A 15,428-nucleotide genomic window follows, 5' to 3' on the forward strand; every position below is an offset into this window, starting at 1 on the left:
TGTCAGCGGGCTAGATTCCTTTTCAATCTGATCAAAAAGGTTATTTTCATGATGACTCGAATCCTACTCATACGGATCACGAAGGAAACAAATAAAAAAATCAACAGGTCATGTTTGTATGTATGTTGAGGAAGCTTGCATGAGTTTATAAATATCAATTATTTTAGCACGAAAGAAAATTGCTGGGTAAAGAATGATTTTTGTTTTGAGTTGGCACAATATGGAGCCAACAACCCAGTGCTAGCCCAATTGGTTTAATAGTACTAAATAAATTTTAACTGTTGAGAAGTCGATTTCTAAAATATTTATCCTTAAAATTTAAATTTTTTATTATTCTTTTGAATATTTTACCACTATATCACACCTACAAGAACAAATATTATTCTCGTGTTTTGTTATAATATAAATATTCAACTGCTACGATCTAATTAATTTTGAAAATAATTTATTTAGTCTTACGAAAATTTTCTATCAACCACTAGAGTAAATCAAAAAGTAATCACAGCAACTCATTCAAGCGGCCAACGTAGTCACGATGACCCATTCAAACAGTAAGTGTACGTACAATGGCTCATTCAAACGACTAACGTTCTTAGGCTTATCATCCCATTAGAGGGAAAATTCCATACAATACGCCACAGTTGAGACTCAAACCTTATATGTTTGATTATTCATTGGAGAATCTAACTGTTGCACTATAGTCTCGAAGACAAATATTGTTCTCTCTTTGCTTATCCATTTGCTTATCCATTGGAGGATCTAACTGTTGCACTGTAGTCTCGTATTTTTTTTATGATACAAATATTCAACTATTACGATCTGATTAATTTTGGAGATGACTTATCCGGTCCCACGAAAATTTTCCATTAACCATTAGAGTAAATCAGAAAGTAGTCACAGCGATCCATTCAAGCAACTAATGTACTCACGATGACCCATTCAAACAGTCAGTGTACTTACAATGGCTCATTCAAACGAATAACATTCTTAGGCCTATCATCCCATTGGAGGGAAAATTTCATACAATACACCACAATAGAGACTCAAACCTTAGATGTTTGATTATCCATTGGAGGATCTAACTGCTGCACCAGAGTCTCGAAGATAAATATTGTTCTCTCTTTGCTACAGCATAAAGGTGAAATCTGCCACCCTAGCAGCTCCACATGGTCGGCCCCACGACCATCTGTGAGGAGGTAAATATTGTGCTCTCTTCAATAAAAGATGGAATCCACCACCCCAGTGACACCACACGATCAGCCTCATGACCATCTATGAGAAGGTAAATCGTGAAGTTGCAATTAGCCACTACGGGGAGGACATTGCCTAAATATTATTCTCTCTTACACCTTATAATGGTTGTGAATTTGTAGGAGATGAAATATTTGTTTATATGGAGCAAGCAATATAGGAAAGAGTGGCACGATCACTAGTTAGTTGTTAGGACTCACCAAGGATGATAATTGGTTCGACTTCGATCATGATCTGCACCATTCGGATTTGAGGTCGTGCCCGACCTAACACAACATATGACTGTACAAGACAAGCCCAGATCGCGCACGACATAAGCACAACCCATTGACAACTCTACTGTCCACTTCCTACATAGGACAGAATGAGAAGTTAACAAATCCTCAGAGTTTAAGCTATTCCCATGCCTACCTGCCCATTGCTCCACCAAATACGCTCTAAAACACAAAAACTGTTTTAGTAAAATTGTTAATTGGGTTCCAGAATAGGAAATATACATCTAGTTTAGATGACAACAATTGAAACTAGGAACAACCTTATTGGACTGAATAATAAATTACAATATGTTAATTGCCAGAGTGGGTATTGAGAAGGGCAATTTTGCATGATTATACCAGCATTAAACCCTAATTAGGCTCATCATCAAACTTAAACTTGCCTAAATTATACAACTTAAGTCGCCCTACTAAATCCTAAAGCACAGAGATGTATGCTATGAGAGCTCATCAAGGAAGGGCTCATGAACACCCTGAAAGTAACATGTTCAGTCTCAACAAAGAAACATAGAGTTTGCGAGGGCATCATCAGACCTGTGTACTTCACCCTTTCCTCTTGGTTTGCCATATAAACTACTATATGTTCAACTGCTCACAATAAAGTACATCCAATTACTAATCTATTGTGAACAAACTAAGTACCTGTGTACCCCATCCACAGTATTAATTACATGTAAATGAACAAAAACATAAGGTAATCAAGTAGCACATTTTGCAGAAACCAAAGGCTTTTAGTTTACTAGGTAGATAAAAGTAATGGAAGCAAGTTAACATTAAAGTAAAAGAAACAACAGTAAGCTAGAATTAATATCATTGCAATTAACTATATTTACTATATTTTTTAGAGAACGCTACAAGTGATGTCTACTTCAGTGGCCAAGGGTTTCACTTTCAAAGTTTGCCTCCTTGACCATAACTATTAAAATCCAAATTATTTATTGTTACCACCAAATCACCTGATCAGCAACCAATAATGGGGGTTTGTCTTCTAACTAGCTCTAGCTAACTTCAATACACCATCATAATTGCAACAGTTGGTAGCGTCTTTAGCTTGTTTTCAATTTGAGACACTTTGAACGACAGAAACCATCAATCATGCAGAAGAATGAAGATTAAAAACATGGAGTTGTGGATGAAAAAAATGATTTTCTCTCTCTAGATTAGATCATACTAATTACATGTATTTGGAAACATTCTAACCTAGTTCAGCTTGTTCTGCCGTCCTCCTATGCTTCCGGCACAGACTAAATGGGGGAAACAGGGTGATACAATTAATCTAAGAGGCGGAGATGCCCAGGCCCGATTCGGTTAGTTAAAGTAAGAAGCAGGGGAGAACTGACCGTCGTCGGCTGGGAGCGCACGAAAGAGCTCCTCGAGGGCAGGATCGGTGGCAGATGCCGCGGCGGAGGAGGAAGAGGAGAGGAGGAGGAGCACGCGGCGGAAGAGCGGTACCGGGCAGGGGATCCGCAGCACGCCGCGCTGCCCATAGCCGTACTCCTGGGCGGAGCGGCGAAGGAGCTCGATGAAGGCCGGCCGGCCGAGGAGCTCCACCCGCACCGCGAACCGCTCCATCTCCTCGCCGACGTGCACCGGCACGTGCCCCCACGGGACCCGCCGCGGGGGCGCATTCGCCGCCGTCGGAGGCCAGCAGTGGGAGGCGTCCGCCACCCTCGAGGCCCGCCGGATCTGCCGCTTCATCCGCCCGCGAGGACCACGATCGCGCAGATTCACGCAAGAAAATGGCCGAAGCGCTTAGGGTTCGGCACCGATCGAGCGCGTGACGGCCATGAGAGCAACTGGAGCGCTTCGCCAGGTAGATTTATATCCCTTTTCGAATAGTATAATTCCGGAATAACCATTTTTTTAATTCCGATTTTCTTTTTGTAAAAAATGGGTGCGTGAAAGGGACTACGGAGAGGTACTAACGCGAGATACAACCACAGTTGTCGATCTCCTATTCTCCTCAAACATAAAACACAGAACCAACGCCCAGATCCTCGTCATCGTACCATCGGAAGGTCCAAATATCTCTAATGCGTCGACCAAAACACAAGAAATCCACGGGATCCGGAGCAGTACCTTCCGTAGTCCCACTAGTACGGTAACCGTGAAGCCGTTCCTGCGGTGTCCGGTCACGTGGAGGCCCAGGAAGGGCCCCACCAGCACGTTACCTTGTTCCCGGCGTCAAGAAAAATCGAACTGACCAAAATAGACTTATTCGGAAACGACCGTTTTAATAAATATATCAGCTGTAATGTCGTTATATACCCTTTTATGGTATTTAGCACTGACATATCAAACCGAGCATATATGTCCGATAAATTTTAAAAAAGATTTTCGTGGAGAGAGAATATTAATAATTAGACGATGCTACATTTTTTTTTTTTTGCATAAATAAAATATTTTGGTCATTTGACTATGTGAGACCTGACTCAAGGTATGGTCGAACACTGACTCGAGTGTAACGTGAATTAATCGGTTGAATTGATCAGATTTAAAATTTAATTCAATTATTTCAAAATTTTTAATCCCCCACATCGGATCCGAATAAGATCAGACTCGAATCTATAATCGGTTCGAACAATCGGTTTAGCTGTATTTTTTTGTAATGTACAGCCATTGATGTATGTGTGAATGAAAATTATATTAATCATTCATGCAAACCTTTACTATTAGATCGTTCGGTATATCTCATTTCATTTGGTTAGTAGACCTTTTGTATCTATAATATTAATGTCATTATTATTGAATAAAAGTTATTCATAATAATTATAAAAAATAGTGTTTATGAAATATATTGTATTTGAGGAATTCAACAACACATTTTTAGTTTTATTTATCCATAATATCCGATCATTTTTTTCATTTTCTTATTACATGTTTTATTATGTTATGCAATATGTTGAAGATAGAATATTGATTATCTAATTTTAAAACATAAAAAACTAGCATTATGTCATGCAATAATTTAAAAAAAACCCACTAAAAATCAACACAATATAATTGCTCAATACTACTATACATATAAAATAGTTCAAAATTGATAAAATTTGAAAATTATATTTTCTGAATTTTCTTTAAGTAGGTATATATATAAAATTTTTTAACTTCCATCATGATCAACTATAATTTTTTAATTTATTTTTTCATAAATGATCATAAAATCGATCGTATAAGATCGTTTGAGTAATAGATTTTTAATGGTAGGAGAATACAATAAATGTCTAGTGGTAGAGAAAAATAAAATTCAAACATAGGGTCCCGACGCTAATTTGAAGACGACGAGCTGACCAAGCCAAAATACATCAATCTCAAACACACCATGCCGAATTATATCAGTCTATCTTCGCCGATTCGAATACGCCCACCCGACACCTGAAGACGCCTACCTTCGCCTCCCATATTTGCATTAAAAAAATAGAAAAATATCAAATTAAAACAAAGATGTACTAATTATTAGAATAGATCTTTTTTTGATTAATTGATCTTTTTTGATCAATTGATCGAGTCTTATAAATATATTATATATGGTATATTGATCGATGGAGTTCTATAAATATATGATATATTGTATGATTGACTTAGATGTTTGATCATCGAGAGGATTCAATGCTACAAAAAGAACATAAAATCATAAGATGAACATGAACAGACCTGAAAATTTAGACGATTAAATCAGTTATTGTTGACTTGGTCTTACGGGATCTACGATGGTTTAAGGAGCTCTTGACTTGGAATCTTTGATGACAAACGACAAGGAACAAAAAGTCAACGCAATAATGTGGTGCCGTGGGGGCGCGTATGTCTTACTTTTTAGGCTGATCCCTAATTGGAGAGATAACGAGAATATAATGGAATTGTGAGAACGAATAATAAATTGTATTTTCAAATTTTCAGAATTATATTTATATATTTGACAAAGGCAAAAAAAAACGAAGAAGATAATTTCAATATAATTAAAATAATAAATCTTTTTTGCCCTTCAATATCCTCCTCATGAACATCATTGATGATTTTTGCCATGTAAATATTCTATGAAATATTAATCGAGTCGTGTTCATGGTTCGGTGAGTTGAGGTCAAACTCGTGTCTCTTCTTGGGCTCGGTGCTGACCGGCACGTGCGTCGCACACCTTGGGCACCGTGGCGCCGCCTCCGATACGAGCACGTAGAGGAGGCACGCCGGGCACCCGGCGACAACCATCGCTCCCGCAGGCGGCTGTTCGAGGTCTCGATCACCTTCCTCCCGCAGCTTCACCGAGTAGGAGACTCCGGTGGACGACGAGGAAGGCGGGGAGGGAGAGCCGTCGGGCCGCCGCCCGGCGCGCTCGAGGGAGGACCGCACCTTATCGAGGGTGCACACGCTCTGGTACCGGGAGGGCGGCGCCATCGCGTCATGTTTGGGGAGGTGATCGGAGGGGGACGGCGGGGGAAGCGCGAGCTCGAGGTTGTGGAGGAGGCGGGGCGCTGGATGCGGTTCGCGCTTGTGGAGGTAGGTCCTTCCGGTCTGTAATTGATTGTGAATTTAGGTTTTAATAATGGATCAGCAAGAACAACAGCATGCGAATAATTCTTCTTCTTCTTTTTTTTCTTCACGCGTGAACTAGTTATTGCAAATAATAGTTTCTTATGCAGATTCCTATTGTAAAAATTGTTCTTTTAGCAAAGAAATAGTAGAAAAACTTCATATGGAAAGGATAAATTGGATTGAAAACAAACCTATTGGATAGTATCTACTATTTATATTAGGTTGAAATTCTTAGTTCACGGAATTGAACTTTGAATTGAAGCAACCAACTTTCTTAGAGGAATGCTTGAAGGAAACGAGTCAATGTCGGATGTTAAGTGTATTATATAGACAAAGAAATCATGCATAAGAAGCCTGCAATAGGATTACAAAAGAAATCATTTTTTTTCATTTAGAATGGTTTCAAAGAAGCAATTTACAAAATCGAACAGCTTGAATCTTGAATGGCAAGAATAAGAAGGTTGATTCCTTACCACTAGGTCTAGCCGTCTCTCCCATCCGTCAGGTACTCTGAGTTCAAGATCAACCTCAGCAGTTCCGACCACTTGCTCTCCATTGCCAAGCAAATCCCTGGTGACAAGCTCCCTCGTCCTATCCACTTCCTCATAGCCTCCCGGCCTCCGAGCCAAGGATCTTATATCTGCTTCCATAGAAGGTCTTTTACAAAAAGAGAGTAGAAGAAAAATGAAACTAGAAATGCCCAAAAAGAGTTTGGAATCTGCAAAGCCATACAAAACAGACCTATCTTTATAGAAGATAGATATACATACTGCTTTCCAGATTATTATGAATTTGGAGGCATTGACGGCGTCAATAAATGAGATAAACCGATTGCAGATCATTTCTATGGGCCACACAGATATTGCTAATTAATTTTCTCCTTCACTGTTGGTTACACTGTAGATTTCATAGCTGGATGATGAATCCTTGGAGTGAGGAATCAGAATAGTTTCTGGAATGTACTGTAGTTTGAATCCTTCTGCAAATTTTGCTCATGCAATGGATAATTAATTCTTGCATTTTTGGATCATCTGCAATCGTGCATCATTCATTTATTGAGGTTGGGTAAATCTTCATGCAGTTGCGTTCAGCTGATATGTTTTGCATCTTGATGCCTGGATTAATTTAGGAATTCAGATATCAAGTAGCTTTTGTATAAGACTAGTTTGTTGAGCATCAAATGGATTGATATAGAATTTGGTTTAGTTAATGCAGAAGAGCAAGAAGCATGAGGCCTGGAGGGTATTTGTGCAATTCTTGCCGACAGGTTTGTACTAAGCAACTGGATTTTGAAATGATCTATGCTATTGAATACATTTAAATAAATTTGAGATTGCTAACACGCATAGCTATAGTGGAATGGACTAGATCACTACGGTGTTAATGGTTGACAACTCAATGTATGCCATTGGAGGATGTCAGTTAACATCTGAAGCATGTCTCAGTAGTTAGGCCATAATAACACAGATATTAAAATTTAGTGGCTGGAATTGACTTGAGCTGCTTAATAAATGGGTCAGTGTTTGATCTCTCCTAATTTTCAGTGCTTCCATCTATCTGGGATATAGTTGCCTTCGTAAACTTTAGAATTTTTTTTCTTTCTGAAGCAATGGCTAAATTCACTATAATGCATGAGAAGGTATCAGTAGTATATTCTACATCACTTATACAACCAAGTTTCCATGTTCAGTTTCATTTTGGCTAACAAGCTTATCATTTTATGAATTGCAAATTGCATCATTACTCTTGGTAAATTTGACAGAAATATTAATTCCATATCTTATCCTTTACTATTCCGCAATGATTGAGACAAATAATTTAATAGCACAATGTTTTTCTTGATTTCTTTATTGTTCTGATCACTGGTCCCAAGTATTTGTTGCATGGATGGCATAAATGTTTTATTGGAATTTACCAATAAACCCTTTATAATTGAGAATTATTAAAAATCTGCTCATATAATTGTTTTTAAAAAATAAAATTCATACCTCTTCTCATGATAGCCTTTATTACATGACACAAATCATTTTGCAAAACAACTCGTGGTCATATTTTTTTGTCTACCAAAACAAATGTTTTAGACAAAAATATTAATATTCTACTTAGAGTATTTAGAGACATATAAGGATCACAATTTTTTATTTTAAAGATGTAAATCAGCTTGAAATTTGGAAATTAACAGAAGTTTAATTTATAAAATAGTTTGTGATTGTATTATATATTAACCCATTTATTAAGGTTCTTTTTCAAATTGTTGAACTGTCTCTATAGGAATTGCAGCAATGTATTGTGACCTTCCATTACATCAAATCTTCAATGAAAAAACATATTTCTTGAACATATTTCTTTTTTAGTGCATGTTTCACATAAAAACCTCACGTTCCACGGCACTGAAAAATACTCATATCTGCCATTTCCTCCCTGGTAGAAATGCCTTATCATTAAGACATCTCACCTGCATAAACCAATCAAACTTGTGGTATTTATTGTCCTTGCATATATTTCAGCTTTAACTAGCTAGATGTTCACTCGTGTGCACAATACTCACTTCACATGCATACACTTTCTAATGGGTGAAGTTAAAAGGCGACACACAATTTTACATTCTCTGCCGATTAATTCTACCATGCCTAATGGTGGTGTCACTGGAAAGAAGAGATCTACAGGCTACTCTGCATCACAAATCCTGCATAAAGAGATTACTCTCATGAAAGAGAATTTATTACGATTCCTGCACTTTGAAAATGAGGGAGGTGGTTGGCTCCTCAACTGTTTAAAATGGATTGATATAGACAGTCTCGTTCCTAGTTAGTGGGTTATTGAATGCCGTGAGGGAGGCTTTTATTCAATTCATAAATGAGGTTTACTAAAGTTGGGGTGACTTTTGTCTCTATATTGGCATTAACATGACTTTTTGAAGTCAATGGCTGAATTTTTTATATGAGCTAGTATATTGATCGAGAACTAAGTGATCTTTTACCCTTTATATTGGCTGGATATTTGATTCAATTTTTTTATTCTTCCAAGAAAGTTCTTGGATATTTTCTTCCTGTTTAAGGTTGCGTAAGCAAAAATCATAAGTATAGATATTTGAGAGTTAATTAATTTACTATGGTACTTTGGCCATTATAGTTGAAATCTCAAGGGAGTTGCATCAATTATTAGCCTAGCTTGTCAACCATTGTGATATCTCTATATTAAATATCCAAAAAGGATGAGGGTCTGTAACTCACAACTGTCTCATAAAGAGAGTGGATATGCAATGTGGGACCATCTATGCCAATAATCTTCAAGAAATCAAGTTCATAATTAGCTCAATTTTAAATCTAGAAAGTAGACTTGTAAACTGATCGATTTACTAATTTAACTAATTATTCACTATTTGGATTTTGTAACTTTTATTTAATTATTTATATCCGCATAAACTGAAGGTTTATTAAATGATTGCATCTACTGTAGGCCAAAATTACCAAATTTCTTGTTCAAATGGATTAGGTTTAAATTACTACGTACAAATGAACTGCCATTGTTTTTTTATGTGATGATTCATGATTCTAATTAACTTCACTTGAGAGTCATTAAATTATTATATGGCGATTTAAACTGATCACAGGAGGATTAACTAGAATCAGGTATAATGAGTATTGACTATCTTCTGTATTATTATTTACTAAACTAGAGATTGATATGATTCATAATAAATGTGGATGTGTGTGGATGGTATATTTTCAAATTTGGATCCTTTGGCTCCCTAGGCTTCAAAAACTTGTGATAATGCTAGAGTCTCTTAAGTCTCCCTGGATGCATTTAATAGACTAGAGATTAATGGAGGCAAGTGAGTATATCATTAAAATGCCAATATATCAGACAAGAGTTATGACACAAAATATCAACATGGAGACATGAGTTATGGTACATCAAATCAAGGGATATATTATATATCCAACTCTTTAATAGTTAGTGACTTAAAAATAATAATAAATGGGAACTCTATGGGAATTCATATTTTGCACTAGTCACACATTGAAGCATAAAAGCAAAACCTTGAGCATTACTTAGACGTGGAGGCATCATGCAGAGAGAGAGGATCTAGGAGCTGAAGACATTGCACCAAGATGGTCAAAGTTGTAGGTGGAGAAATTGCAAGAGAAGTGGAGAGATTAAGAAAGGATGGGCTGAGAATATCTTTTTGGAGAACCCTAACTCTAAAATGATGATTTTGATACCATGTAGAAATTGAGAAAAATACTCGTGATAAAATTTTAAATTTACTAATGTTAGATTAAACCCACTAGACCAATACTTAATATAATACCTTTAACAACTTCTCATGATCCTAGAAAACTAAGCTTCAGAATCCTCTTAGCCATAGAATTTAGAGAAATGGCAGCTGAAACTACATTTTATTATTGGAGCTTCACTTCGTAAGGCGTATCAATCTAATTTATCAAAATATATATTCTTGTGTAAATTATGCCAGAATATGTTATGTGAAGTGGATTTTCATAATATCTTATTTGAGATTCTAGCTCTTATCTTTAGTCCATCCTGCATCAGTTTCTGTCAATTCTCTTTGGGTCAGATGACAGATAAAAATAGAGTTCAATTCTGGCACCATGGAGTGACTTTCTGTAATAGCTTCCCTCTGCTATTCTTTGCCCAGTGAATGCCATCATAACGGTTTATGAGTTAGTGCTGGATCATATTACTTTGGAGATGAGCTTCTCAAGACCTGCTCTTACAGAGTAAACTCATCTTTCAACTTGGCTTCTGCAAGAACACATCAATGTGAACAATACTTCATTTGACGATGGTCTGGCAACCAAGTTTTCGCTGTTGCTTCTACTTATCAACAGATCATCAACCCTGGTATTTCGTCTCAATATAAAAGTTTGGAATTAACTTGCTCCAAATAAGGCCAAAGAGCTGACTTGGCTGGTGGTGAAAAATAGAATCAACTCCATAGCCAGGTTAAGAGAAAGGGTTCATCTCCAGGATGAAAATAATGTATTGTGCTTGGATGGAGTTTTTGAAACAAATCAGCACCTAATTTTTGAGTTTCCTGCAGTTGAATCAGGTCGGAATTTGTTGAATTTGAAGCTGTGCCTTCATTCAAGAACTCTTTTTTTTGGCAATGAATGGCTATCCTGGAACTTTAAAGTCGTTCAAAAGGAGGCAAAGTTGGGAAATTCCTTATGTCAAGCCTGGGTATTAATCATTTAGAAAGCAAGCCCTGGTATATATTTCGGGAATGAATAGCGGAATTTTGATAAGCTCTTTTCAGCTTGAATAGAATGTATTATGTTTTAGAGACTTAGAAGTAACACACTGGAACAAAATATGATTAGAAGAATGCTCATGGAGCTTTGGTGAAGCTTTGATGGAGTTATCTGTTTCTTCTCCTGAACATGGAATTCTGATTGTCTCTTAGTTTTGTTGGAGGCAGCATTACTTTTGAGTGAAAGGTCGCTCCTTGAGGTGGTAGAAACTGTCTGAATTATTAGAACTCATGCTTTCTTTTTCTACTATACTGAGTACACTATCGTTCGCTAGAATTTTTTTACACAAAAAGGAATGTAGTTAGTGCTAACATTCATTTGAAAATTGTAATAGCTTGTGGAGCATTGCTTTCAATCTCTTGTGGTAATTTCTGGGATGACCCTTCACATCCACGAGGTATCCATAATCTCATCATTCAAGAATTTTGATAGTACCCAGTTGAATCTTATGTTTGTGATCATCTGAAAGTATAAAAATGTAGGATTTGTGATCGGAACTTGATATTCTTTAATGTCTGTACTTTTTCAGCTATTGTTCTTTCTGTTCTCTATAGTGGTTTTGATACCCTAACTGTTAGCTGAATTGTTGACTTGTATGCCTTTCATCTACGTCTAATACTAATAATTTCTTGTCTTTGCTTGATTTGTTATCCAATTTCCTACATATTCTCTCTGAGATATCATTGCATTACACGTTGAAATGAAACTATGCCTTCAGAAACTGTAGATTTTATTTTTTTTCTCAGAATTTGATTGATATGTTGCAAACGCTACTATCATTTAGTATTGTTTATCGAATAAGATTCTAGTTTGGTCTGTATGATACATTAATTCCACGGAAGAATGATATTTATTTGCTTCAGAGCAAACTTCTGCCATGAATTATAAATGATTCCGATAGCTCAAGTATGGAAATTATATCATGCTAGCCGGAGAACTACAAAACTCCTAGATTTTGTCATCTAACAATTTTCTATGGTCATGTCATGCTTACTCGAACCAATTACTCTGATTTTAGAACTACACTGGTTTGTTGATTATTTTGCAGAAATCAATGGAAAAAAAGTGCAGTCTGTAAAATTATCACACGGTTCAGTCTCAGATTTTGATTGGCATTACTAATTTGAAAGATGCATCTCACCCTGCTCCATCAGATGTTTGTTGATGTCACAAAGGTATGTGTTCCTTGTTCCATTCCATAAAAACAAATTGAGGTCGCTTCAATTATAATGATACATTCAAACCCACACAACAGTAAATGCTTTCTGAATCAAACTGATCAAAATAATGAATGCAAATAATATGCAATGCACGCAAACATTGAAATTAACATCTAACATGGATAAACTCTCTGATATGTTCTCAGAACTGGGCCTGAATTTTATCAATTGTCTCCTTGCTTACCTGGAAGGCCTTTGCAAGCACATCATCAAGGATTGGCGGTGTCGATCCGAAGACAGCATTGCCAACAGTGATAACGCCAGGGTTTTGGCTGCTGAGCCCGGCAATGGCCACAGCACTGGTGGTCCAGTTGTTGTATTGATAGTGTATGAGACCTTGAGGGAACACGAACACATCACCCTTGTCAAGAACCTTGGTGTAGTGCTTGTTCTCGGGGTTTGAGGTTACAAAGCCCACAAGGATTGTGCCTTCCAACACCACAAGGACCTCAGTGGCACGCGGGTGGGTGTGTGGCGGATTGAGTCCGAAGGGAGCATAGTCGATGCGAACTAAGGAGATGCTGAATGTATTCAACCCAGGAATCTGAACCACATTGACAGGGGTCACCTTGGAACCAACTGCATTCGAAGTGTTACCGGCCACGTCGAGGCCACTGAAGAAGAAATCATCAGCAGTGACCTTCTTTGAGCCCTTACATGGGTGGCCATTAACCAAAGCTGCACGAGATGATATGCATTAGTGACTCAATAAATTTGAATTCGACAAATGCATGATAATCACCTGTCGAATTCTCATCGGCAACACAAAAATCTTGGAGCTGGCTGGGATCAGCAGCCATGGCAGTGATGGAGGCTATGGCAATGAGGGCGACGAAGATGATGTGGCTTGCCATCTCTCTACTCTCTATTGCCTAGTAAGAGACAGTGCTCTGCTTAGTTAATGGATGAGTTAAAGAGTATTTATAGATTTACTATCGACATGGTTTCTTCCTCATCTCTTCAGCAAAGCTGGACGGCACAAATCCTCCTCAGATTGTTTATGGAATTATAGAGTGATTTAGACATGCTCCAAATGGTGTATTATCATGGACTTTGTCCGGCAATGGCCGAGTCTCGATGAGTTGCAGGTGAGAACAATGAGAACTTCATTGATCGACGACAAAAAATTTTTGGTTTTTCAATCGGATTTTATTTACATGCTGTGAGTCCTTGCCATGTGTAAGAGTTAGAGTACCAACCGTCCGTTTGTTATTTTAATAATTATTTTAATCTGATAAGCCCGGCCCAGTAAGGAAGTTAAAGACGCTGAGTGTGTAGCCCGGCCCATCAGTACTCCTAAACACTCCGTGATATAGGTATCCTTACTCCTGGAGGTGACCCTCAATGGATTTCGTCATAAAATTTTTAAACTTTTTTCGTTTTATTTGAGATGAGGTGAAGGAAGGATAAATAAAGAAAAAGAAAATTTTAATCTTTATTTGGGATGGAGTGAGTTAAGAAGGAGAAGGGGAGAGAATAGTAAACTTTACTATTCTATGTTCATGAATCGTTAAAATTTTTTACATTTCGATTTGGGGTGTAAAGAAGGGGAAGGAGAATTGAAACATATTTTATTTTAATTTTATCTCTATTTTAAAATATTAATTTTTAAATTAACACATCTATTTAGATATTTCGTCTTTGTGCCATCGCTCTTCATACAACGTGCGTTGTCACCGTCTAGTATCCAACCACTCGTACTCCACGATGTCAGCGTTGGCCTTTAACACAAATCTTTTTGAAGGCAAAATTCAAGAGGATAGAAACAGATAACTCTAATCTTCTTCTTTTTCTCCTCATATGGATTTATCCAAAAGTATGCATTGTCTATTTTAAGATCTTCTATATCTCAATTTTTACATGCAACATTGACAGAATTTTATAATTTTTCATTCGTCTTCTATATATATTGTTTTTTTTTAAAAAGTGAGGATATTTTTATAACTTTACATATTTAATCTTTATTTTCTTTTCTTTCCTCCCAAATAAGATAGCACATGTTACATTAATGAACCTTCCATTCCTTCTAAACAAGGGGAATATAAATATTTTACTTCTCTTTTTTTTCTCTTCCGTTAATGAACCTTCTCTCACCCCACCCAAATAGAGCCTTACACTCTGTTTGGGAGGAGGTGAGGGAAAGGTAAGGAAGGGGAAAAAAAAATTTACCTGTGTTTGGGATGGAGTGAGATAAGGAGGGGAAGGGGAAAAAAGGGAAAGCTTCCCCTTCCATGCTCATAAATAAGCACAATTTCTTACACTCCAAATCGGGGTGTAAGGAAGGGGAAGCATGTCTATTCCAATTTTACCCATCTTTATCTTCGTTTCTAAACCGAGGCTCACACCGGCGGAGATCGCCTCCAGCCACACCGACTTCAAACCATCCCTGGACGGAGGTGGCAGTCGTAGCCGCCCACCTCGAAGTAGCGGCTCCAGAGCGCGCTGGCCTTGGCGCGGGGGAAGTGCGGGATGGTCCAGTAGCAGGCAAGAAGTGGAGTGGTCGCCGCTCCGCTCCACCGCGACCGCGTCGCCTCCGCTGACGTCGCGGGAGCTAGCGGCGAGGGAATCCGCCGGTGTGGCGGAGGGGGAAGAGGCGGCTGCGGGACGGCGGGGCTCGAGGAAGGGGCCCGATGCGGAGGTCGAAGACGAGGAGGAGGAAGAGGAAGATGGAATCGGGGCGACGGGACGAAGCCAGTAGAAAAAAAAGGATATTTTTGACATTTTATATCTTTAACTTCCATTTCCTTTCTTTTGAACCTTCCTTTCCTCCCAAATAAGGTTACTTTTCTTCTTCTCCCTTCCCTTCCCTTCCCCTCCCTTCCTCTTCCATTAATGAACCGTCCCTCACCCGATCCAAACAGAGCGTTAGGTGTAAT

At 37.9% G+C, this 15,428-nt stretch overlaps 3 protein-coding genes across 3 annotated transcripts; all 3 read right to left on the bottom strand.

The window, feature by feature from the left end:
* Window positions 1-855: 855 nt before the first annotated feature.
* Window positions 856-3,298, bottom strand: LOC141840778 (auxin-responsive protein SAUR71-like). The gene is made up of 2 exons (XM_074728840.1): window positions 2,867-3,298; window positions 856-1,272 (listed from the first exon to the last, which is right to left on the bottom strand). Exons 1-2 carry the CDS (start codon window positions 3,222-3,224, stop codon window positions 1,154-1,156), a joined length of 477 nt encoding a protein of 158 aa, XP_074584941.1. The 5' UTR covers window positions 3,225-3,298; the 3' UTR covers window positions 856-1,153.
* A 2,159-nt stretch (window positions 3,299-5,457) lies between these two features.
* LOC141842101 (uncharacterized) lies at window positions 5,458-6,765 on the bottom strand. Its single transcript, XM_074730317.1, has 2 exons — window positions 6,527-6,765; window positions 5,458-6,032 (listed from the first exon to the last, which is right to left on the bottom strand). Exons 1-2 carry the CDS (start codon window positions 6,701-6,703, stop codon window positions 5,559-5,561), a joined length of 651 nt encoding a protein of 216 aa, XP_074586418.1. The 5' UTR covers window positions 6,704-6,765; the 3' UTR covers window positions 5,458-5,558.
* Window positions 6,766-12,694: 5,929 nt separating this feature from the next.
* Window positions 12,695-13,412, bottom strand: LOC141842120 (putative germin-like protein 2-1). Its single transcript, XM_074730337.1, has 2 exons — window positions 13,295-13,412; window positions 12,695-13,230 (listed from the first exon to the last, which is right to left on the bottom strand). The coding sequence occupies exons 1-2, from the start codon at window positions 13,404-13,406 to the stop codon at window positions 12,695-12,697; spliced, it is 648 nt and encodes a 215-aa protein (XP_074586438.1). The 5' UTR covers window positions 13,407-13,412.
* Between the last annotated feature and the right edge of the window lie 2,016 nt (window positions 13,413-15,428).

This window comes from Curcuma longa, chromosome 11 (assembly GCF_044706935.1).
Source record: "Curcuma longa cultivar G26 ecotype Majalengka, Jawa Barat chromosome 11, ITB_CL_G26_1.1, whole genome shotgun sequence".
In the NCBI taxonomy this organism is placed as follows: domain Eukaryota; kingdom Viridiplantae; phylum Streptophyta; class Magnoliopsida; order Zingiberales; family Zingiberaceae; genus Curcuma; species Curcuma longa.

Excerpts from the sequence above, each read along its gene's own strand:
- LOC141840778 (XM_074728840.1), bottom strand. The coding sequence starts at position 3,224 with ATGAAGCGGCAGATCCGGCGGGCCTCGAGGGTGGCGGACGCCTCCCAC. Across the intron at positions 1,273-2,866 it reads TGCGCTCCCAGCCGACGACG|ATGGTCATGAGGCTGATCGT; the intron begins GTCAGTTCTCCC and ends ACCTTCTCATAG.
- LOC141842101 (XM_074730317.1), bottom strand. The coding sequence starts at position 6,703 with ATGGAAGCAGATATAAGATCCTTGGCTCGGAGGCCGGGAGGCTATGAG. Across the intron at positions 6,033-6,526 it reads AGAGACGGCTAGACCTAGTG|ACCGGAAGGACCTACCTCCA; the intron begins GTAAGGAATCAA and ends AATCAATTACAG.
- LOC141842120 (XM_074730337.1), bottom strand. The coding sequence starts at position 13,406 with ATGGCAAGCCACATCATCTTCGTCGCCCTCATTGCCATAGCCTCCATC. Across the intron at positions 13,231-13,294 it reads TGCCGATGAGAATTCGACAG|CTTTGGTTAATGGCCACCCA; the intron begins GTGATTATCATG and ends CATCTCGTGCAG.